The sequence below is a fragment of the Osmia lignaria genome, chromosome 8, assembly GCF_051020975.1.
Source record: "Osmia lignaria lignaria isolate PbOS001 chromosome 8, iyOsmLign1, whole genome shotgun sequence".
NCBI classification, from domain to species: Eukaryota; Metazoa; Arthropoda; class Insecta; order Hymenoptera; family Megachilidae; genus Osmia; species Osmia lignaria.
This window is the reverse complement of record NC_135039.1, coordinates 13,233,668-13,254,797: the sequence shown is the minus strand read 5'-3', so window position 1 is coordinate 13,254,797 and position 21,130 is coordinate 13,233,668. Positions and strand designations below refer to the sequence as shown.

Sequence of the window (21,130 nt, the reverse complement as noted above, 5' to 3'; positions counted from 1 at the left end):
ATGCGTTTGTTTTTTCCTTCGGCGATAAAATTTCCAAACTTCACAATTTCGATTTGATGAAACATAATTCTATCGCAAGGTCGCATACTGTTTTACAACACTAAATCACAAGTGCACCAATTGATTGTATCGTTTCTAATACAATAAACTCTGATTAAATTCTGACGTATTCGTTCGTCACAGTCATTAACGAAATTTGTGTTACGACTCGGTTCGTTTAGAACAAATACGTCGACGATTGCACTTTATGAGATCAAGGTTTATTGTATAGATTTATATATTCCTAATCTTAATTACACATTCACATATATTCCGTCGTATAAAGTTTTAAATATATATATATATGTATATGTATGTATGTATACGGGTGACAAGACGAGTTCAACGCTTTTAATTAGACGACATTATTCACCTAAATCGTATGGAAGTTTTTAAGGGTAAAAAGTCTAAACACATTCTTCTATGCCCATGAGAAATGTCCACAAAGATCACGCGTGTTGCCAAACGACGAATGGCAGGTGAATCTCTGTACACCCTAATATATCATAAATAATAATGATTCGTACATTTCACTAGTCCTTGCCTTGGATAAAACTCTCGTTTCTTTGTTCTTCCATAATTTGAACTGGGGACTGATAACGCTACAATGGTTATATTGCTTTTCTGCAATACCAGGTAGTCGTAGAGCCTCGAACAGTTTCTTTTCCTTTCTTTTCTCCGTGTAGCTTAAATGATCACAATTGTGAATATTGCTTTACATTTAATTCAGCGTGCAAAAAAAAAAAAAAAAAAAACTTCTTTCTGCTAAACGTTCTTGCTTCATTCGACATCCAATATTATGTATTCGATCTTTGATAAATATGTCTATCTCATCATCTTGTTTGCCGTGTGATTTCTGTACGCATCTAATTTTTCAAGAGGAAGGTAATTCCATTTTGTGCAGTCTTTTTTTTGGTACAATTGTTTAAGTAAACGACAAGAGATCCAAGTTTCTGGAAGTATATTTTTTTATCAACTTCATTTCCTTCCTCTTTTTTTACATTACTATGGATACATTTTACACATTAGCTCGTATGTTATATGACTGATTACAAAGCGTATAAATGTCACCTATGATTGCGCTCTGTCGCGACGGTGATTTTTCATAACATAACCGTTCATTTGTACTATAAGTCACATGATTAATATATCATTATGTTTACACTTTATCCAAACGAGACCGTCAAAACAGAGAACTTGTACATTCTTTTCTTGAGACGAATATATGAAGATTCATTAAAAATGATATTCTTTTTTTTTTATAATTTAAACAAGTATAACATGTATAAATATGAATTTAAAATCTTGAAATTAACAACATGATTATATAAGTAACAAAGTTATTAAAAAATGTTTAGGAATGTTTTTGTGTTTCTTTTCCCTTTTTTCTTCTAACGACATAACAAAAGAATTTGAATTTAAATTTGAAAGAACACTTACATGAGACTAAATTTCAGCTTAACAACAATTTTCTGAAATACTGATTCGGTAGCGAAGCAACAATAGGTGTCATTTCCACGTTTTAACTACTACTATGCCAGTGATAATATCATCTGAAACATACACGCTTTTATTATATTATCAAATAGAATTATTATTATATATTTTTTTTTTTTTTGTTTAATTCGTACAAGCATTTGATGCGACATTTTGCAAATTACTCCCTTAAAATACCTTCTAAAATAAATAAAAATCATATTAATTCGTTATACTACAACATAAAGATATTAATGATTTTTTCAACCCAATTGGATTCGTCAGTTGGGATAATTGAATAAACGTAGGATATGTATAGAAATCATTTGGTATAGTTACAAGTGTTTGGAAGTATTTAGTTAATTAATCATTCTTAATAACATAAATATTACTATGAACGATGGAGTATAGAAGGCATACAAAATTAGAGTGTAGAACAAACTTTTCTACTATACATCACACTGGATGGATCGTACAGCAAGGCAGTTTGTGTACTGTGAGGTTTATTACTTGATATGCGATGCGCACATAAATAACTAACGAAGTTAGCCATTGTACTGAGATAAGTCAGATACTAATGTATACGATTTCAATATGAAATAATATACACTACAATAAAAATGTGCAGAGTCATTTGATGTTTCTTTTTCCCCCATTGTTAAGTTCAATCCAAGTAATGATAAATTGGCATTTGAGTCGCGTGTGCGCGACTCGATAAGGCTTGAATATGTCTTTGACTCGTTCCAAATCTGAGCAAATTTGTTAATGCTTCAAAAAAGTCCTTGCAAACACGTAAATATTAAAAAGAACATAGAAGTTCTTCAAAGTGTTTTAGCTTTTTCAAGTAAATCATTAATGAATTTCTGAAACATATAAAAGAAACATATAAATCTATGTTAGTTACAAACCTATTCCTGAAACACTAAAACAAATAACATTCAAATTGTATTAATTTACTCCAACCACCTTTTACTATTTTTAATTAATAAATTAGTCACAAAGTCCTGAATTGTAAGAAGAAAAAGCAACAAGTAATTTAATAAGACACATGTATCTTACACTTACATTTATATCATGCGGTGGTTTCTTTGTATCAACCAATAATTCCTGTAAAATAAAACGAAATAATAGTTCATAAAATTATAAATTTTATTTTCAGTTATCAGTTATAATATGTATATACATACTTGCAGGAATCTTCGTCTATGTTCATCACTATCCATGTCAAGAAGTTCATCTATATCAATTTCAACTTCCCGATTTTTACCACTTTCATTCTGTAAATTATATTTTCATTTAACAAGTTATCTTCAGAATGAATCAATTTTAAATTAAGGAACATTTCATCTCTAACTTACAACTGATTCATATAATTTTTCTAGTTCATCAAATAACCACATTTCTACTGCAAGCCTTTTACGAATAAGGGACATTTGATGAGACCCATATTTGGCTGTCAGAAATTTCTCTCTGCGCTCTTTTACTTCCCCTTTTTCAGTGAAAGCCACATGCAAATTTGCACGTGCTGGACTGCGTTCTGCCGTAAGTACACCACCTCCTTCCATCATAAAACTACCTAATAATATTTTCAAAACATATTTAATTAAAAATAAAAATAAAGTTGCCTCAGAGTGTGTAAGATTAATGAAGCAATTAAAAGATTAAAAGAAAAGGTCAAAGGAAGAAGAAAAATGCCTAACATTTTTATAGAATGATGCATGTGTATATTACAAAATATAATTATACAGAATTACATATCTTAAGTAATGCATTTTTATGCAATTTTAGTGAACTTATATGTATGTTTCGACGTTTTTTTTTATAATAGGATTTCTATAATCCGTTATATAAAATCTGCCGGGAAAAAGCATAAAAATAATTTTAAAAAAATTACGAATAATATTTCTTATAAGTCAGTGAAATTCCATCCGCTGTGACAGAATTAATTAAATATATGAGAATCTCTTTGAGCGAATTAATCGCATGATCGATCACTGACAAACTAAATCAAATTAATTGGATGAAATAACAGCAACACTCAAACTCATTGTGAGCGAGTTGTTAACGATGCGAAAGATTCACGCACATGCCGACCGCTTCTCCCATGCTACAATAAACAATGGGACCCCAATTTTATTAACTGAAACGCTATTGAATGCAAATGTAACCTCGGTGGGACGCGACGCCGTAGTTACACAAACACCTAGAGCATCGAAATAAGAAAATGTTATGTTTCGATAAAATGCAATGCAGTGGATTCATAAAAATTAAAAAAAAACGAAACCCAGCCGACGATCATGTAAATAAAGCGATATGAAGAGAGAAGAGCGCTCAGCGTTCTGACCAAAGATCAAGAACTCCTGTCAGCCTAAGCATAAACAAAGATAAAGCTTATTAATGCAGTTTAGAATGTGAAAATTAATCTAAAAATAATATTTTTATAGTACATTTATATGATTACTTGACATTACTTACACTCACTGCTTCTTTTTTCACAACGTCCACTATTGGAGCCGTAACACAGTGATCGTACTGCCAGGTTCGGTATCCGTACGAATAATAAACTTCCTTGAAGTTAACCGGCAATTATATAGCATTTTTCCACTAGCCATGTTTGCCAAGAAGAACATAAAATGTTCCTATTTCATAGCAAACAGCGATACATACACATATATATTTGATGTCATGAGAGTCCATAACTACGAAAAGACCAGTTTTCGTTCTTATCTGCGCATCGACGCTCTGATTGGCGATACTCCTAGACGAACTGGAAAGCGATTGGCGGAGAGCTCGCTGCGTTCCCCCACCATCCTCCAACCTGCGCGTCGTTAGTTATGGACTCTTGTGGCAACAAGCCTTTTTATATCTGTAGTCACTGCCTTGTATGTATTAAAGAACGTCATTGTATATGTATTCCGTGTAAATGTGTGCGTGCGCACGCTACCCCTGCTTCATACTATGTCATCCAAACACCTTGGTAACACATTTCATGCACCTTGGTAAATAAATCATATTAAAAAAGCAACTGAGTTATTATTTAATTTACCCAATTTCATTTCTGAGTTACTTATTCAATGCCCGTAATCTTTTTTCTCAGTTACTTATTTAATTGATATTGATAAGTTAATCGACTTAATTTATACGAAGGCTATATTCGGGGACCGAAAGTTATAAATACGCAGCATTTACGATTTTACCTACGTTTTTTAAACGCGTCAAATCATTAAAACAATTATTCCTTGTTAAGTCTTCGCGAATACAAAAAGGCCACGAAATTGTTATCGATAACGACGCGAAATCGAGATATATTGAACTGCGGCAAGCTTCACGTATTACGTGTACGAAACTGAACATAACAATTTTGTCGTGATGTGGTTAGTGATTAAATGTAGATAACGCATAGTAACGAACAACATGTGATGATAAATAGGATAACCGAAGAATTTGGAAAAAATATTGGTCCTTAGGTGTACGGAAGATCATAACAATACACCAATGGCCTATCAAACTTTCCGGCAGGAGTACATGCAAATACCTGTGGTGACACGAGCTTACACAACAGCTTGTGTCATCACAACTCTTGCAGTGGTTTGTAAAATACCCTTCTCACGGTATTGCTCCACGTGTATAAAATATTATCCGCGAAACTTAACCATAAGTTTATTTTTATTTTTCAATTTTAGCAATTAGATTTGGTGTCTCCGTTTCGACTCTATTTTAATCCTACATTAATAATTGAACAATACCAGGTAAACAAATGATTTACATCAGGTATAAACGATAAGCTTCAATTGATTTACATTTACTAACACTGTAATACAAATTGTTTCAGCTATGGAGATTAATAACAACATTTCTGTTCTTTGGAAACATGGGTTTCAATTTCCTTTTCAATATGATCTTTACATATCGGTATTGTCGAATGTTGGAAGAAGGATCATTTCGCAGGAGAACGTCTGATTTTGTAATGATGTTCATTTTTGGGGGCATATGTATGATTGTATCCTTTTGATATCTTTTAATACTTTTTATATGGTAACCATAAATAATTCAATACGTTTCATTGAACACAAGTATTCTGAACTTACTATAGACATTCGCATTTTTTGTTAATCTATTATTTTTGGGCCATGCATTTACAATTATGTTAGTCTATGTCTGGTCACGACGAAATCCATTTGTTAGACTAAACTTCTTTGGACTTTTAAACTTTCATGTAAGTTCTCTCCATCTATTTTTAATGTTATACAGTTAAAAAAGACTGTACTTAAATATGTTTTATAAATAGGCGCCATATTTACCCTGGGTGCTTCTTGGGTTTTCCGTACTTCTTGGTAATACAATATGGGTAGATCTCGTTGGTATGGCTGTAGGGCACATGTATTACTTCGCGGAAGATGTATTTCCGCGTTTGAGAGGAGGTTTTCGTGTTCTTAAGACTCCGCAAATACTGTAAGTTATTTTAATAACGTTATAGCGAGTTATGCGTTTTAATAAAATACTTTTCATCTATTGCTTGTTCGCAGTAAGACTTTGTTTGACGCACATCCGGAAGATCCAGATTACACTCCGCCGCCCGAAGAACGGCCTGGTGGATTTAACTGGGGTCAAGAACCCAATGTGGAATAATTCTAAATCTGAGGTCCTGCTTCCAAAACATCTTTTACCAATTGGCATATCAAGTAAACTTTTATATTGCTATGTATGCAAGATCGTTCCTTGATTTTCCCGGTTACCGACAACAATACTAAGCAATTAAAGTACATGATATTTTGCATAATATTAGAAGGAACTCGTAATAAAATGAAAAAAGATAAGACTTCCAGCTTATACAGGGGTTACAATTTTTCATGTAAAAAAATAAAATCTTGGTATTACACATACTAGTGACATGTTATGCAACGTATTGTATGAGTGATATACCAATAATTATAAATGAAAATAGTACTTCTTAAACAATCGAACATTGTGATACATTGTTAATATCCACGACTTTTCGGAGAGAAATACAAAAATTGTTTTATACTATGAACGTAATTGTTAAAAACAAACAAAATATTTTGAAGTATACCTTTATATTTATTTTCAGAAATTGTAATGCATATAATTTTCAAAAATTTTCATGAAGTACAAAATTTAAAATACATACGTAAAAATAATTTAATTTGTCTTATTATATACATTTCCTTCTGAAATTAATTTTGGTAAGGTTTGTTTCAGTGTTATTTTCATAATCATTAACCTCCTGTTTAAATTTAATGCTAAATTTAGTCAAAAGAGAATTTATCATGAAATAAAGAGTACTATTTTTCCTCTTCATAGAAAAATATAAAATTGAAACCCCTGATTTAAAAATATTCTACTATAAAGATTTCGTACAATTGAGCGATGTAAATATTACTATTTATTCTCATATAAATAATTCCTAGACCCTTTTAGTTATATAATAGTACATTTTATACCACGCTTAAAAATGCGTAACATTGTAAATACTAGAATACATCACAGTTATGTTTTTATGGGCATTTTTTGATAAAAGTAATATTATAAAACACAGGTAAGCTTAAGGAATCTAGAGAATGTTTAATGAAATATAAAACAGTATTCCCTGTTTTTTTTTTTTTCATGTTAGTAGTTTCTGAATATAAATAGGAATCGGAATCGAAAGTTAACGAGCAGATATATTTCGAAACGGATACATTTAGTTCGGCATATTGGGTTACTTGTAGTACGTAAGGACAAAAATTTTTCTTTTAAGTTTCTTACAGATATTTTTGTGTGATAAATATCATATTTAGATTTACGTATAATAGTGTTTGCCGTAAATATTTGTTGTCTTTAGGATATCATGTTGTACATTGTACTGTGATGTATTCACTTTATTGATCAGATGATTGTATTCTGTCATATACTAAATCAGTATATTTGTTGAACTTATTGCGGCAATGTGTAATGTCAGCAAAAATGCCAAAGCATTATATAAAAAAAAACACAAAATATTTCCAATTGATTGATTATTTATAACTTACTAGATAGTAGTTAAAACTGTTAGATATTTCCAAGTGTAAATTGTGTCCTTTTGGAAAACAATTATAACAGTACTGAACGAGTTTATTTTTATTTTATAGGGGATTGTATTTTTATTACGCGCTGGGACTAACGTTGTACATTTCCTGTTGTAGCTTCTTATCGATTAATTATTGTTAAATGATATCACTTTTTGAAAGGACATAGATTATATAGAGAACTTCGGCAATTTTAACTACAATAATCCAGGGCGTAAGTCTTGAGGATTTAACCAGATAATAATCGTTTTGTAAATACTAGATAAAAATGTTATTTATATGAATATGTAATGAAATAAAATGGTTTGATTTAGTTTAACATTATTACTATGTAAATTATGTTTCATTTTTTGGGTTTGAACAGGCATTTATTTAATTTCGAATTAAGTTTTCAACCACAATTTACTGTTAGTGATAATTATTTGTATACGACGTGAAAGTACTAGACATGATGTACTCTTCTCTGTGAATAGGCCGCACAATGCGGTAGTTCTTCCAGGGAAGCATCGGATTGTCTTAATAATTGTTTGTATCCGTTCTAGTTTATTGAATGTTCAACATAAACAGATGATATTTCTGACTCATTACAGTGTTAGATAATTATATTACCGTGGCATATAAAAAGTATTCTCATTATAAGTAACGAGGAACTACTTATTTGTACTTATTACAATAGAAGATTTGTCTGTATACAATTTGGTTGCAGTGGAGAAAATAATGTACCCATTGATTCTTTTTTTGAAATTAATATTTTTCACGATGATCGTAATAAAGGTTGGTCGTGATACAGGATGATTTACAAAACCATTTATTTAAATAGTAAATGATTATCATAACGGAATATAATGATGTAAAACTAGGTACATATACGCAATGACATGGACTATAATACAATGATCAAGATTCTATTGTACATACTTTATTATATTGCCACCGTTGCTAAAAGCACTGTAATGTCATCTGGTTTACCACCTGAAACATACAAATTAATATTTTAATTCGTTTAACACTAATCCAATTTAAGAAATTAGTTAGATAATCTAATTTGAAAGTCCTTGTTTCTCCTTTCGCGACACTGTTAACACTCCTCATATTTGAAATGAGAAAAAACTAATCCAAGGGCTATGTTAATTTTCCTTTCATATAAACATGCAATTATTAAAAGATTTTAATTAAAGTAAACCTGTACCAGATTTTTGTTCTAGTTGTAAGAATCAAAAGATGTTTAAACTGTACAAAAAGTTACTTCAATAGGAAATTTATTACCAAGGTATGAAAGACGGCTATATGTGTAAGATAAAAATATTTGTAAAATGTGTACTATGAATAAATGGAATATATTTTTTATTAAAACCCGTGTGTACGTATGCGCTGTAAACGAAGAAAATTAGGATGTTAAGTAATTCTGTTATGACGATGACTGATACCGATTACGTGATTTGTTGTTGTAAAGATCGATGTTATTCTCATACCTATAGTGTCAATTCCATTTTCTCTAGCACTTTGGGCAAATGGAGACATAAATGCGCCGTCGAACGCTAAACTACGAGCCATCCACGCTATTGAGTTAGCAACTCCTTGTATCTTAGTAGGATCTCTTTCACCTTGAACTTTACGCATTTCAGTGATAAGTATTTGGTCAGGCACATTATCAAACACTCCATCCGTTGCTAGAAGGATTACGTCACCATCTTCGACTCCAAAACTAGAAGTATCCGCAGATTCTGGACTAGAATCAGGTCGGAAACAAGATCAATGAGAAATTTTATATAAATTTTTTAATAATCTTATTTTATTTTTGTTTAGATAAAACGTGATACCTGTCGCTGAGCACCAGGCCAGAATGTCCTGGAGGTGGAAGAGACAACTGAAACGGAGTATTAAAGTAGTGCTGTTGTTCAGAAGAACGATGAACTACTTCTCCTTTTCTTACAACTACAAAACCGCTATCTCCAATATTAGCTGCATAAATGCTACTTGTCTCTTTATTGAGGATTATAACACATGCAGTACTGCTACCTAAAACAATCACAGTGTCTGTTAGTTTCTTATATCTTGTACAAAACTACAAACAGTGGATTGCTCCTTGTACCTAATATGGGTTGTTTATTTTCTAGTAATTCATAGTAACTATTTGCTAATAATCGAGCTGGTTCAGAAGGTGTGAACCTGCCCATAGTGACCAGTCTTTCGCAAGTTCTCATTAAAAAACTAGAGAATTCTCCTGGATCTATTCCATAGTGTCGCCATCCACCCACTCCATCAGCTACACCTAAATAATTAGAAGAAACAACCAGTTGTATCTTTCACAATCGTATTTCACAATTCATTGAACTGCAAGCAAAGAAATTTCTCTGGAGAGAAGTGATATCAAGAAAAGAATCAAAAACTCTGGACGTCAGATTTCCAGGAATCTCTCAAATTATCAGTCATGTGCGAATGCACAGAGATAAGCTTGACAGTTTATTGATGATACAAGAAGGTTGACATACCTATTACTTCAACAGTCTTGAATTTGGCACTGAACCAAGCGTCATCACCGAACTGTCCCTTACGCAAACGTCCACGCGCAAAATCTTTGGGAAAACCGCATACAGCCGAAATGAAAGATGCTTCGCGACGATTGTTCAGGTTGGGATCAGCGCATGCTGTGTAATTTGATATGCCATTCCATATCGCCCGAGACAGCAACCTCCCGGTCCAATAAATGGACTGCATCGTACGGTGAGGTTCAGACTCTGTTGACGCACATCTTTAATAATTAAACGACGAATCTGCATGAATCGTGCAGTTAATTCACAAATGGTATCGATGGCATGTTTGGATGTTCTCGTCGGAGGTACATGTAACGTCAATCAATTCTGTCGATTGTTCTCTTTGCAACACTTATCATGGACCAGACTGTCCTCGACTTTCGGTACACGTTTAAATAAACGACGATAGATGACCGTAATTCTAGTTGAAATTATCTTTCGCTACGATGCAACTCGAGAAAGTACCTCTTCCAGTGCAACTAACTAATGAATTGACGTGAACGTCGTTCGCATTGCACCTACTATAATCATGAGACGAAGATATACTAACTTCAGAACAGTATTTAGTGGGGGAGACCCGATTATTGAAACATTTATTGTTATCGGTAAACATTATTATCAAGGTAAAAAATTGTTGGCTGTAAAGTTTTTTAATATCGAAGACATTGGTTCATTGGTACGCGGTAGAGGAAGTAAATTTTCTAATCTTTCGATGCGAAAATATAAAGTATGCTTATAAAAGGATAAGGACAGGAGCGTGATTTATATTTTACTTTAACATCTACTTTCATCATCATCATCATTATTATTGGTATTATTATATAAATTAATACAAAATAATATACAGTTTGAGTTAAGTCAAATGATATTTGGTAAATAAATTGAATCTTGAAGACCGTGAAGTTGGTTGCGTACGTCGGAGGACGCCATCTACGATTCCTAAATCTCGATTTGCCTTCGATAGTACTCTCGAAGAGGAAAAGTTTTGAAGAGAATCGAGAAAGCGGGAAGAGCTGGAGGATGCTGGAAGAATCAGGAAGAGTCGGGAAGAATAAAAGAAATCTAGAAAGTGTCAGAGAGTATCGAATCGCAAGCATTAGTATAATTCAACGAAAATTCGACAATATACGGTGAGTACTGAATATCAATTGTTCACTAATTCCCTCTTCGTGTTAACGTAACGTGTTCGATTCGATTTCAGATAAAAAACTATGGAAAAGCAAATATTACTTTCCTAACGATATCGAAGAATTTTCCGCAAGAGCACAGAAATACATACGAAGTTAAAAGGAAAGAATTTTATCAGAAGTATGACTCAAGATGGAAGAATGTATTCGCGATTTGGCGCGTCCCAATAGCCGCCATATTGAATGTAAGTATTGCACGATATTCTTGAAACAATGGGGGTACTTTTGAAACGTAACGGGAGCTAATTTACAACGTAATCAGGTATATTATGCATCAGGGTGTATAAAAACAACAGCCACACGTTTCTTTGAGTAAATCGCTTTACTAATGTTTATTAATAAACATTTCATATAGATTATTTTAATTCATTATAATTTAATACCTGTTTGCTGTTGTTCTTGTTGTTCTTGATGTTGCGATCAATAGTTTATCGTTATTTACACTATTCAGTATAAAATGCGAGTTCAAGATTAAATCACACCACTATGTTTTATGGACACTATCTGTCATCGATTAATAATTATCAATGCTTGTACTCAGGAAAATGCGAAGGGGGCAATAGGGCAGTATTTTCGTTATCACTAGTGTTGTTGGTATTTAATTCTTTAAGGGAACCATTATTTATGTTACAATCTAGACTAAAGTTATCGTCTAGTGGGCATTTGTTAATATTAGGCAAGTGATTAACATCGATTCCACGAACGTCGGGGAGCATTTGTTTTTGGTGGGATTGAGCATTTTCAGTCTCGTCGTTGTCGAGACCGTTGTCAGTGTGGAGCGGGGATGGATAATAGCCGCGCTGCTGTATTGGCAGTTGTTCCACCGGCAGTTGGTGTTGTTGTTGTTGTTGTTCTTGTTGATGATGTTGATGCTGTTGTTGCGACGACTGCTGCTGCAGTGGCTGCGACTGATGGTGGTGATGGTGCTGCTGTTGTTGTTGCTGACGGTAATCTCGTTGAGACTGACGGCGTTGCAGTAACGGCACCGTACCACCGGTCATTGCTGGTGGCGGCGGTGGAGGCGGGGGCGGCGGCGGCTGCTGCGGTGGCCGGTGTTGCACTCCGTCCTCACTCGTCCATCGGGCTAGTTGTTGTTGAGCTTGAATAAATGCATCACTAGAAAATAACAAGATTACACGAGCCCATTGGATCTATTCCACGACCACTAATGCTGCATACGCGGACCAACGCTATCTTCGGTATCTCTAGCTTCTCTAATCGTTATATCCCCCTCCCCTTCATCAATTACTTACCTTCTCGGGCTGGGTTACGCCCGGTGTCCCTAATACAATCTATCTAAATGCGTGGCCGTACGTGCACGCGTTATCCGTGTTTAATAAAACTCCGTCAACCGAATGAACGATAACGCGTACACGTACCCGACCGGGTGTTTAACGTGTTACGTACATAGAAAGCTTTTCTAAACCATTGCGCACGTGCGAAGCCTTGCAATTGCGGCTACGAACGGTATCATCACACTTCCGTAATTTGAAAAATAGGAAAGGAAACCTTCAGATAAGGATAAGTGCGGATCGTTCTAGCGCGTCGTAAACCGCATATCATTCCTCTCCGTATACGGAGATTGCCGGTTAATTAAATTCATTCTCATAAAACAGAACTAGCTGCGTATTGCTTCTAGCGTTTCGTTTCGACGTCGGCCGCGGTTCCCGCTCAAGTTTCCACTATCGCCACCGTGTTACGCTGAAAGAAACACCTGTCCACGCGCGTTTGTTGTTGCAGCACATTCACAGCGCATCGCACACAAGCAGCTAAAACAGTATAATAAGTTGCATGCGAAAAAGTTGATGTGTTGAATTTTTGTCGGTACGGTTCGCTCATTCTGGTGGAAACTCGGTAAAAAAATTGGACTATCGAATATTTGTCGAAAGGAGACAAGGAGTATATGCCGAGTCTATTTATATTCCGTATCGACGTTTGGGGATGCGCGTTTTCGTTTCTTTTCTCGATGCTCCTCGTCGCTTTCCTCCGGACATGCACCGATCCTTATCTGAATACGCGTACACTATAGTGATGGGAATGTATTAATTTATCTTTCTTTGCTTTCAGACATCAAGCCGAGGAGAGATCGTCGAATTCCCAACACTAATCGCGGCACGCTTGAATTCGTTGGGAGAAGCGAGTAACTATCATCGATGGGGAATAATTTTCAGGAATTCGACGTAGAGATCTTTTGATCGAACGTGAAACCACGATATATATCACTACCACGTTTTAAAACGTCTCTCTCTCTTTAACTACTAAGCCCGTTTTTGTTTCGTATTGAAAGAATCAGCGATACCTTTCACTATCGGGCGTTTCACCCCTAGTATTTGAGCCTCTGTCAGGGTCGGCAGTTTCATAGATATCCTCCTCCTTGTGCATTTGATGGGGGTGTTGAACGAGCTGATGGGTGCCGTAAGGACTTCGAGACGATGGCTGACAATATCTACCGTAGGTATCGTCACGGGCGCGGCTACACCTTCTGCTTCTACGTAGGAAATCGTATAAGTTTCTTTAAAATTTCTCAGCTTTCGGTCACGCGATTTAACATTCTTTCGTCGCCGCCTCGTTGCCGTCCTAAGCTCTCTGACACCTAATTTCTATTGCAGGTTACCCGAACGGGCGATGGAAAGATAACATGGAGAAATAGATGGACGCGGGCTTTCGGCGTTTCATTGGTACGTCGAGAGACAGGGGTAAGGTTGGAACAAAGAAACACAAGCAACATTATGTAAATATGATAAATGAAACGAGTTGGCACGTTGTAAACACGCTCTCTTATTCCATCGATCCAGTTGAAGCCGATTGTCAAAGGGACACGGTATAAACAGACTCTGCATGTGTTCAATCGTGAAACGTACCCGCGGTCGACGATGCTGGTGGATTATATCGAGAATAGTACGGCTGGTAACTACGCTAATTACTACGACTGTTAACGAAAAACCGTCCGGTTCACCCAGTCCGACAGCTGTAAATATGCGCAAGTATGGAAGCACAAGATACAAAACGAATTGGCGAGAGAAGAAAAAAGGTAAGCAACGATAACAGTAATAATAATAAGAGTAGTAGTAGATGTAACAGTGATGAGTTTGTGCCAGCGTGTATAAGATGTTTGATCGATTAAGTAGAGCGAATGAAAAAAAAAAAGAAATTATCGGATAGAATGGACCGATTTAATCGATTACCGTAACGCCGAATTGATATACGCCTGATAACCGATGTAACGTGTTCATCGCGGCCGAGATTAAACGAAGATGGAAGGGTTAAACTCGGCCGCGATCGAAAGCTTTGCGAAAAGTACGACGATCGAGAACGGTAGAAGCGGATGAGAACGTCGATAAAAGTTAAACTTAAGCAGGCCGGAAGCGCTTATTTCGCATCAGTTCTTACCCTTGGGACGACTCGCTACAAACGGACGAATCTATTCTGTAGTGGCGATCGGCCTCGCTCTCGGACATCCGGATGTCGTCGGAGTTGCAACGACTTATGTTCCGTGTTGTGTGACGCTCCAGTTGTTTTATTATGTCCTCGAGATTTCGTATGCGAATCGTACCGCACGGCAGCATGCTCTCGTCCTCTTCCTCCTCCTCTTCCTCCTCGTCCTCCTCGTCCGCTTGGTTCTCCATGTGCTCCTGTCGATCGAGACCTTTGCGATAAGGGTCCGGGTAACTGCATTCCGACAGGGGTTTGTGCAGTGCCTCCTGGTCGATCAAATTCCTGTTGACCAACGGTGGTCCCGACAATTCACGATGACTCTCCGCGTTCCTCAACGCCTCGATGATACCCTCGTGGTAGCCGTTCAATCGGTCCAACGTGCGTTCCAATTCGACCACCGTGCCTCCTTCGATACCTGTTAGGATAGTCAGTTTCATTAACAAATTCAATATTTTTCCCTCTTTAATCGCGTGTTGGGTAAATGGCAAAAGGTCGATGCGAACAGCTCGATTTGAAAATTTTCGGGTGGCGGACCATGGAGAGAGATTTCATATCATTTTCATTTTCTAAATTTTATACTGTTGTTCTTTAATTTTATAATTATATTTTAATTTGACTTTAGGCTATTCGTATCGCGTGTTAGGTAAATGATTGATTTGATTAACTTTTAGATGACGGACCATGGAGAGAGGCCTAATTTCATATCATTTTCATTTTCTAAATTTTATACTGTTATTCTTTCATTTTATAATTATATTTTAATTTGACTTTAGGGTACTCGTATCGCGTGTTAGGTAAATGATTGATTTGATTAACTTTTGGATGGCGGACCATGGAGAGAGGCCTAATTTCATATCATTTTCATTTTCTAAATTTTATACTGTTATTCTTTCATTTTTAAATCATATTTTAATTTGACTTTAGGCTATTCGTATCGCGTGTTAGGTAAATGATTGATTTGATTAACTTTTAGATGGCGGACCATGGAGAGAGGCCTAATTTCATATCATTTTCATTTTCTAAATTTTATACTGTTATTCTTTAATTTTTAAATTATATTTTAATTTGACTTTAGGGTATTCATATCGCGTGTTAGGTAAATGGTCGATTTGATTAACTTTTAGATGGCGGACCATGGAGAGAGGCCTAATTTCATATCATTTTCATTTTCTAAATTTTATACTGTTATTCTTTAATTTTTAAATTATATTTTAATTTGAGTTTAGGCTATTCATATCGCGTGTTAGGTATATGGTCGATTTGATTAACTTTTGGATGGCGGACCATGGAGAGAGGCCTAATTTCATATCATTTTCATTTTCTAAATTTTATACTGTTATTCTTTCATTTTATAATTATATTTTAATTTGACTTTAGGGTACTCGTATCGCGTGTTAGGTAAATGATTGATTTGATTAACTTTTGGATGGCGGACCATGGAGAGAGGCCTAATTTCATATCATTTTCATTTTCTAAATTTTATACTGTTATTCTTTCATTTTTAAATCATATTTTAATTTGACTTTAGGCTATTCGTATCGCGTGTTAGGTAAATGATTGATTTGATTAACTTTTAGATGGCGGACCATGGAGAGAGGCCTAATTTCATATCATTTTCATTTTCTAAATTTTATACTGTTATTCTTTAATTTTTAAATTATATTTTAATTTGACTTTAGGGTATTCATATCGCGTGTTAGGTAAATGGTCGATTTGATTAACTTTTAGATGGCGGACCATGGAGAGAGGCCTAATTTCATATCATTTTCATTTTCTAAATTTTATACTGTTATTCTTTAATTTTTAAATTATATTTTAATTTGACTTTAGGCTATTCATATCGCGTGTTAGGTAAATGGTCGATTTGATTAACTTTTGAATGGCGGACCATGGAGAGAGTCTCATTTCTTAAATTTTACATTGTTCCTTTAGAAATTATTCTACTAACATATGAAATTCTTTAATTTAATTTTGAGCTAATATCTTTGTATATTTATTATTTTATAAGTTTGGGTCTCAATGACCCGTTCGAGCTGTTGCACCTTCCTTCGAGGTGCATTTCGCGGGTGACCCGGTCACTTGTTTCTAATTAGTCGTTACGATACCGTAATCAGGGTGTTTCTTTAAAATTCCCTTCTTCGTGGGATGGTTCGGTAGATCAATGAAAGAGACCGCTTCCTCTGCGCTCGTAACCGCGTCCACCTCGTTTATAGCAAGCCTCTTCGCCTGCGATCTGTGATCCCTGCAAATGTGGATGGAAAAAAGAAAACCATTCGGTATTCGTCTGATAGCTCGAAGGAAGATTTTGAAATTTATCGTACACACTCGACGTTCACAGCTGTCTTTTTACTTCGTTTATTTCCAAATTTTTAAATTTCTAAATTTTATAACAATGGGATGGTCAGTCGATATTTTAAAGGAGTAAGAAGCTCCTTTCGCATATTTTATCGTAAGAAGCGCAGCTTGATCCCCGAGTGCAACTATCAAGAGTGAACGACGATTTCGTGTACTTTTCACCTGACAATTTGTCAACACAGTATTTTGATTGTTTTGCAAAATGGAATTTCTACGAAAGAAACATAGGAATCATGCATCGGTCGAGGTGCATTCGAAATAAAACTCATCATGCAATACGGTGCCCAGAGTGAAGAAATCAAATCGTGGTGGCTTAAGATTACTTCTACTCATGCATTCCCTTCACGTCTACTGGACCGCAGCGTGTTTGTGTCAGACATACGATGAAATATGGAAAAATTTTCGTGAAATGTAACACGATCAATGAACTGGCGAAAGAATAACGAAATCAAGAAAAAGAAGATCAAAGAAACATAATGAAATCGTATGTTTGCGATAAAATGAAGTCTGTTAATTCGTCGGAACGAATGGGTGATACGAGTATACGAATGTAACAACAAATTCAAGTTGTTCGTAGAAAATAATCGAAATATGCCCACCTAGGACGTTGCTTGAACAACATTGGGCCAAATGCATCGTGCCGTTATGCGATACTAAAAAATTCTCTCGGACTTTGTTCTCTTTCCAACAGAAAATCATCTGAGATATCTCGACGAATGAAGGAACGAAAAGTAAAGAAAGTAAGTAAGATAAAAAGGAAAAGGAAACAGAAAAGTGCAGGAAGTTTCGTTATCACTGATAACAGAAACCGTGAATTCCTCTTTGTACTTGCTTCGATTTGTACCGAATATATGTATATAAATCGCTACTGCTGCATTCCTCATCAACAAGTGCTCTTAAACAGTGTCACGTTTACAAATTGATTCTCGTTTTATCGTGTCTTATCGCGCACTGTACACTCGCGGTCAAGACATTCTTCCCCAGGAATGTTGCAACGTTTCCCAAAGGCATTCCCTAGGAGAATGACAATTATAGAGATCTGGCCCTATCGCGTGGAAATAATTAATAATTAAAAATCATATCACTGATTTTTGAAAATTCCTTTTTTCCCCCCATATCGTCATTTTCCCCAGGGAAGCCTTTTGCCCGCGAGTGTACGTATGCGCGGTTTCCTCTGCGGGGGTGTAAGTGTACAGTGTCGGTCATCGCACGCGAAAGATATTTCCTTCAACGAGGACAGAGCTACGCGTTCCTAGGTGATATCTTTCTTCGTGCTACGAACGGAACCATATTTGGTCTCTTGGAGATAGCGAAACGAGGCAGGGCAGCGAAATAAAAACGAAATAAGAAAACGAAGAGAAATGAAGGATACGCTGGTCTCAAAGGTTTGCACTTCGGTTATTTGAAATCGATCGAAGTATTATACCGACCGTCAAAGCGTTAAGCGAAATAATAAAGCTGGCCTGCTTCGTTGACGATTGGGTTAGTGTACTGAGTTTTTCAATCGATCGATCAACTATGGTGACATAACGGCGAGACACATGAGACTTACTTGAGTCTTGGCCCGTCTGCGGTGGTGACGTTATTCGGGGATCGAAACACCACGCGCTGGTTGTCGCTGCGGCTAGAAATATACTAATATAGGCATGCCGCGGCTATCTCACGAGTGTTTAACCCTTTGCGGTTAGTTTCAACGAATTCCTTGAAAAGAAGAAAAAAAAAAAAGAAAGAGAAAGAAAACGCACAGCACAGAGAAGGAAAAGAAAAATAATACCAGTGTACCGACCAGAAAGGGTTAAAAAGCAGTCTAGGATGGTGTTCTCGGTAAAACTACGACGGGGCGTCTTCCTGGTCCGTCGTTCGCGTTTATTTTCGGAAAATGAATTTCTATCAATTTTCAAATCTTTCGTCGCTCGGAAAGCGAAATTCCTCGGGCGGATTGCGTAACGGAATGTATCCGGACTTTATTTCTACGATAGAAATTTCCGCTTCCACTTTCCGAGCTGGCGATATTAAAGGAATTCTTTGCCGCTTTGAGAAAGCGAAATATCGAGTAAGATTCCCCGAGTTCCGTCGAACGACGAAGAAGATGACACGTCGCTGATAGATAACCACCTATCCGATCGATCGAACGCGTCTAAAGTGAAGAAACTTTATCTTGCAGCCGGTTAAAGCAACGCTGAATCGTCGAATGATTCTGTAGATGTCGAATGAATGTCGTGTGACATGAATTCGTGTAACGCAAAACATTAATGGAATAACCAATGTATAATAAGTAGAAGCGATATGTGTCTTTTGGCGATCGTTAATGGATCCTTTATTCATATTTTTCAAACACTAGCTGCAGGGGTCTTCCCTAGATTGTTTCTTAAAAGCAGTATTTAAGGAAAAAAAAAATTTTTTTCTTTTTTAATTTCAATCTTTCGTCTTCGTTTTAGAACGACAATTTAGAATCTCCTTTCTCGATTCTCTGCTTTTATTTTGTTACCAAGCAGCATTTAGTTAACAGAGAAACGAGAGACAAGAATTTTATGTCGATCGGATCTAACGAACGCGACCACGTGTATCTAGCCTTGATCGATCGATGATTATGCTACGAGATTTACGTCATACCTGTAATTAGGCATACTGTTCGACGTTAGGATCTTGTTCACGTCGTCCAGGATCGCGTGTTCCGGACGATGGTTCTCGCTGTAACTCTTCTGCGGTGCTTTCTTCCCGTACGGTTGATCGTACTTCTGGACGGTGCTCTTCCTTCTGCGAGAAATTCGCCGATTACGAGGGTGCGAGGCTCGCGGTACGTACAACCAGAGAATAAAACTTGTGAAAATTTCGAAGCGCATGCAAGCTGGCGGAGGGAGGGAGACTCCGAACGAATTTAATTAATCGTTCATCGATTTTGGAATCTTATCGATTCGGAAGGAATCGTAGTCGTCCCTCTGTGAAACTACAGGGTGTCCCATGCAATTCTGCAATTTTTTTGGCATTTTATTATTTGCTACAAAAAAGTATCAAGATACTTTGCTTGAAAATTGATTAATTTAAAAGCTCTCCAGTTTGCAAAAATTTATTTTTTGAATTTCTTCTCTTGACATCGATTGCTGTATATTTTTATTCTCTACAAAAATTACTGAAGTACTTTAATTGAAAACTGATTGGTTTAAAAGATATCTTAAGGAGAGAGGCTTTCCAAATTTGCCAAATTTTTTGGAAAATTTTGAACTTCTCTTCACATCAATCGCTGCGTATTTTTATTCTCTACAAAAATTACTGAAGTACTTTGATTGAAAATTAATTAATTAAAAAGATATCCCTGGAATATCTTTCGAATCGATCAATTTTCGACCCAGGTACCCCAGTACTTTTTTATAGAGAATAAAAAGACGCTTCGATTGACATATAGCAAACTACCCAATTCCATAAAAAAAACAAAAAAAATGACGCTGACTTTAAAATCTTTAAATCACCATTTTTCCTCATATTTTTTCATATATCTTCATGGAACACCCTGCATAGTGGTGTGCGATATTTTACTACAGGTATGCACGGTACGTCCCCTTATATGCTTCCATTGTTCCTAGATAGCTTTCAACAATGAACCCCGAGATTTGATCGGAGTTCAAAGATAGATGAAACCGGGATCTACCGTGCGTACGTGTATCGATAATTTCCATGGGATGGTAGAAGCTAGCGAAGCTGGCGCAACTACAGGGCTCAATTAAGGAATCGTGTGGGCATGCATTAGAACGAAAAGAGATAACCATTCGAATGGTACACCCGCAGCTGGCCTTACAGCCGCTCGTGTGGTATCGCCTTCCACTGCAGTACCCGTGACAACCAAACATGTTAACTTCAAAATGAAACGATAGACAGAGAGAGAAATTATTTCGAAGCGCGTTCGATAGCCAAAGCTCTTTCTCTATCACCCTGCTGTCACCTCGCGCAATCGATTGAAATTTCGCTTAATTGTGCAAGGTAGCAAGCGAAGGGGTTTAATAATCGCCAGTTGGTCACCCGGCGACTTTGATCGCGAAATATG

General features: G+C 36.0%; 4 protein-coding genes and 1 long non-coding RNA gene across 9 annotated transcripts in view; 2 read left to right on the top strand and 3 right to left on the bottom strand.

Moving 5' to 3' along the window:
* Positions 1 to 774: 774 nt before the first annotated feature.
* Positions 775 to 4,138, bottom strand: LOC117606745 (protein phosphatase 1 regulatory subunit 14B). The gene is made up of 5 exons (XM_034329607.2): positions 3,991 to 4,138; positions 2,874 to 3,091; positions 2,703 to 2,792; positions 2,581 to 2,622; positions 775 to 2,378 (listed from the first exon to the last, which is right to left on the bottom strand). Exons 2-5 carry the CDS (start codon positions 3,081 to 3,083, stop codon positions 2,337 to 2,339), a joined length of 384 nt encoding a protein of 127 aa, XP_034185498.1. The 5' UTR covers positions 3,084 to 3,091; positions 3,991 to 4,138; the 3' UTR covers positions 775 to 2,336.
* A 683-nt stretch (positions 4,139 to 4,821) lies between these two features.
* Positions 4,822 to 7,138, top strand: Der-2 (Derlin 2). The gene is made up of 6 exons (XM_034329602.2): positions 4,822 to 5,103; positions 5,199 to 5,264; positions 5,348 to 5,515; positions 5,609 to 5,731; positions 5,804 to 5,967; positions 6,042 to 7,138. Exons 1-6 carry the CDS (start codon positions 5,011 to 5,013, stop codon positions 6,142 to 6,144), a joined length of 717 nt encoding a protein of 238 aa, XP_034185493.1. The 5' UTR covers positions 4,822 to 5,010; the 3' UTR covers positions 6,145 to 7,138.
* A 299-nt stretch (positions 7,139 to 7,437) lies between these two features.
* LOC117606743 (protein phosphatase PTC7 homolog) lies at positions 7,438 to 10,604 on the bottom strand. Its single transcript, XM_034329601.2, has 5 exons — positions 10,073 to 10,604; positions 9,673 to 9,852; positions 9,401 to 9,599; positions 9,053 to 9,309; positions 7,438 to 8,552 (listed from the first exon to the last, which is right to left on the bottom strand). The coding sequence occupies exons 1-5, from the start codon at positions 10,296 to 10,298 to the stop codon at positions 8,503 to 8,505; spliced, it is 912 nt and encodes a 303-aa protein (XP_034185492.1). The 5' UTR covers positions 10,299 to 10,604; the 3' UTR covers positions 7,438 to 8,502.
* Positions 10,605 to 10,643: 39 nt separating this feature from the next.
* LOC117606746 (uncharacterized) lies at positions 10,644 to 14,698 on the top strand. 2 transcript variants are annotated; one of them, XR_013062517.1, is made up of 6 exons: positions 10,787 to 10,925; positions 11,009 to 11,244; positions 11,316 to 11,486; positions 13,369 to 13,752; positions 13,911 to 13,997; positions 14,097 to 14,698. It is a non-coding gene; the product is annotated as an uncharacterized LOC117606746 (long non-coding RNA). The 2 variants fall into 2 exon arrangements; XR_013062516.1 differs by lacking the exons at positions 10,787 to 10,925; positions 13,911 to 13,997; positions 14,097 to 14,698 and adding an exon at positions 10,644 to 10,737 and having other exon boundaries at positions 11,079 to 11,244; positions 13,369 to 13,607.
* Positions 11,596 to 21,130, bottom strand: part of mmd (disintegrin and metalloproteinase domain-containing protein mind-meld) — a 48,160-nt gene continuing 38,625 nt past the window's right edge. For 3 of the 4 annotated variants that reach the window (XM_034329583.2, XM_034329585.2, XM_034329584.2), the window contains exons 20-25: positions 19,705 to 19,848; positions 18,644 to 18,715; positions 16,842 to 16,978; positions 14,692 to 15,151; positions 13,601 to 13,789; positions 11,597 to 12,417 (exon numbers count right to left, since the gene is read on the bottom strand). In XM_034329583.2, the coding sequence (XP_034185474.1) occupies positions 11,826 to 12,417; positions 13,601 to 13,789; positions 14,692 to 15,151; positions 16,842 to 16,978; positions 18,644 to 18,715; positions 19,705 to 19,848 (1,594 nt within the window). In that variant the 3' untranslated portion in view covers positions 11,597 to 11,825. Of the gene's footprint in view, positions 12,418 to 13,600; positions 13,790 to 14,691; positions 15,152 to 16,841; positions 16,979 to 18,643; positions 18,716 to 19,704; positions 19,849 to 21,130 lie in introns of all 4 variants that reach the window. The other variant, XM_034329582.2, reaches the window with a different exon arrangement.

Coding starts and splice junctions, on each gene's coding strand:
- LOC117606745 (XM_034329607.2), bottom strand. CDS start 3,083: ATGATGGAAGGAGGTGGTGTACTTACGGCAGAACGCAGTCCAGCACGT. Junction 2,793..2,873: donor AAAAATTATATGAATCAGTT/GTAAGTTAGAGA, acceptor TATAATTTACAG/AATGAAAGTGGTAAAAATCG. Junction 2,379..2,580: donor AACCACCGCATGATATAAAT/GTAAGTGTAAGA, acceptor TATATGTTTCAG/AAATTCATTAATGATTTACT.
- Der-2 (XM_034329602.2), top strand. CDS start 5,011: ATGGCCTATCAAACTTTCCGGCAGGAGTACATGCAAATACCTGTGGTG. Junction 5,516..5,608: donor TTGGGGGCATATGTATGATT/GTATCCTTTTGA, acceptor AACTTACTATAG/ACATTCGCATTTTTTGTTAA. Junction 5,732..5,803: donor TTGGACTTTTAAACTTTCAT/GTAAGTTCTCTC, acceptor TTTTATAAATAG/GCGCCATATTTACCCTGGGT.
- LOC117606743 (XM_034329601.2), bottom strand. CDS start 10,298: ATGCAGTCCATTTATTGGACCGGGAGGTTGCTGTCTCGGGCGATATGG. Junction 9,853..10,072: donor CAAGACTGTTGAAGTAATAG/GTATGTCAACCT, acceptor CTAATTATTTAG/GTGTAGCTGATGGAGTGGGT. Junction 9,310..9,400: donor GGCCTGGTGCTCAGCGACAG/GTATCACGTTTT, acceptor ACCTGATTCTAG/TCCAGAATCTGCGGATACTT.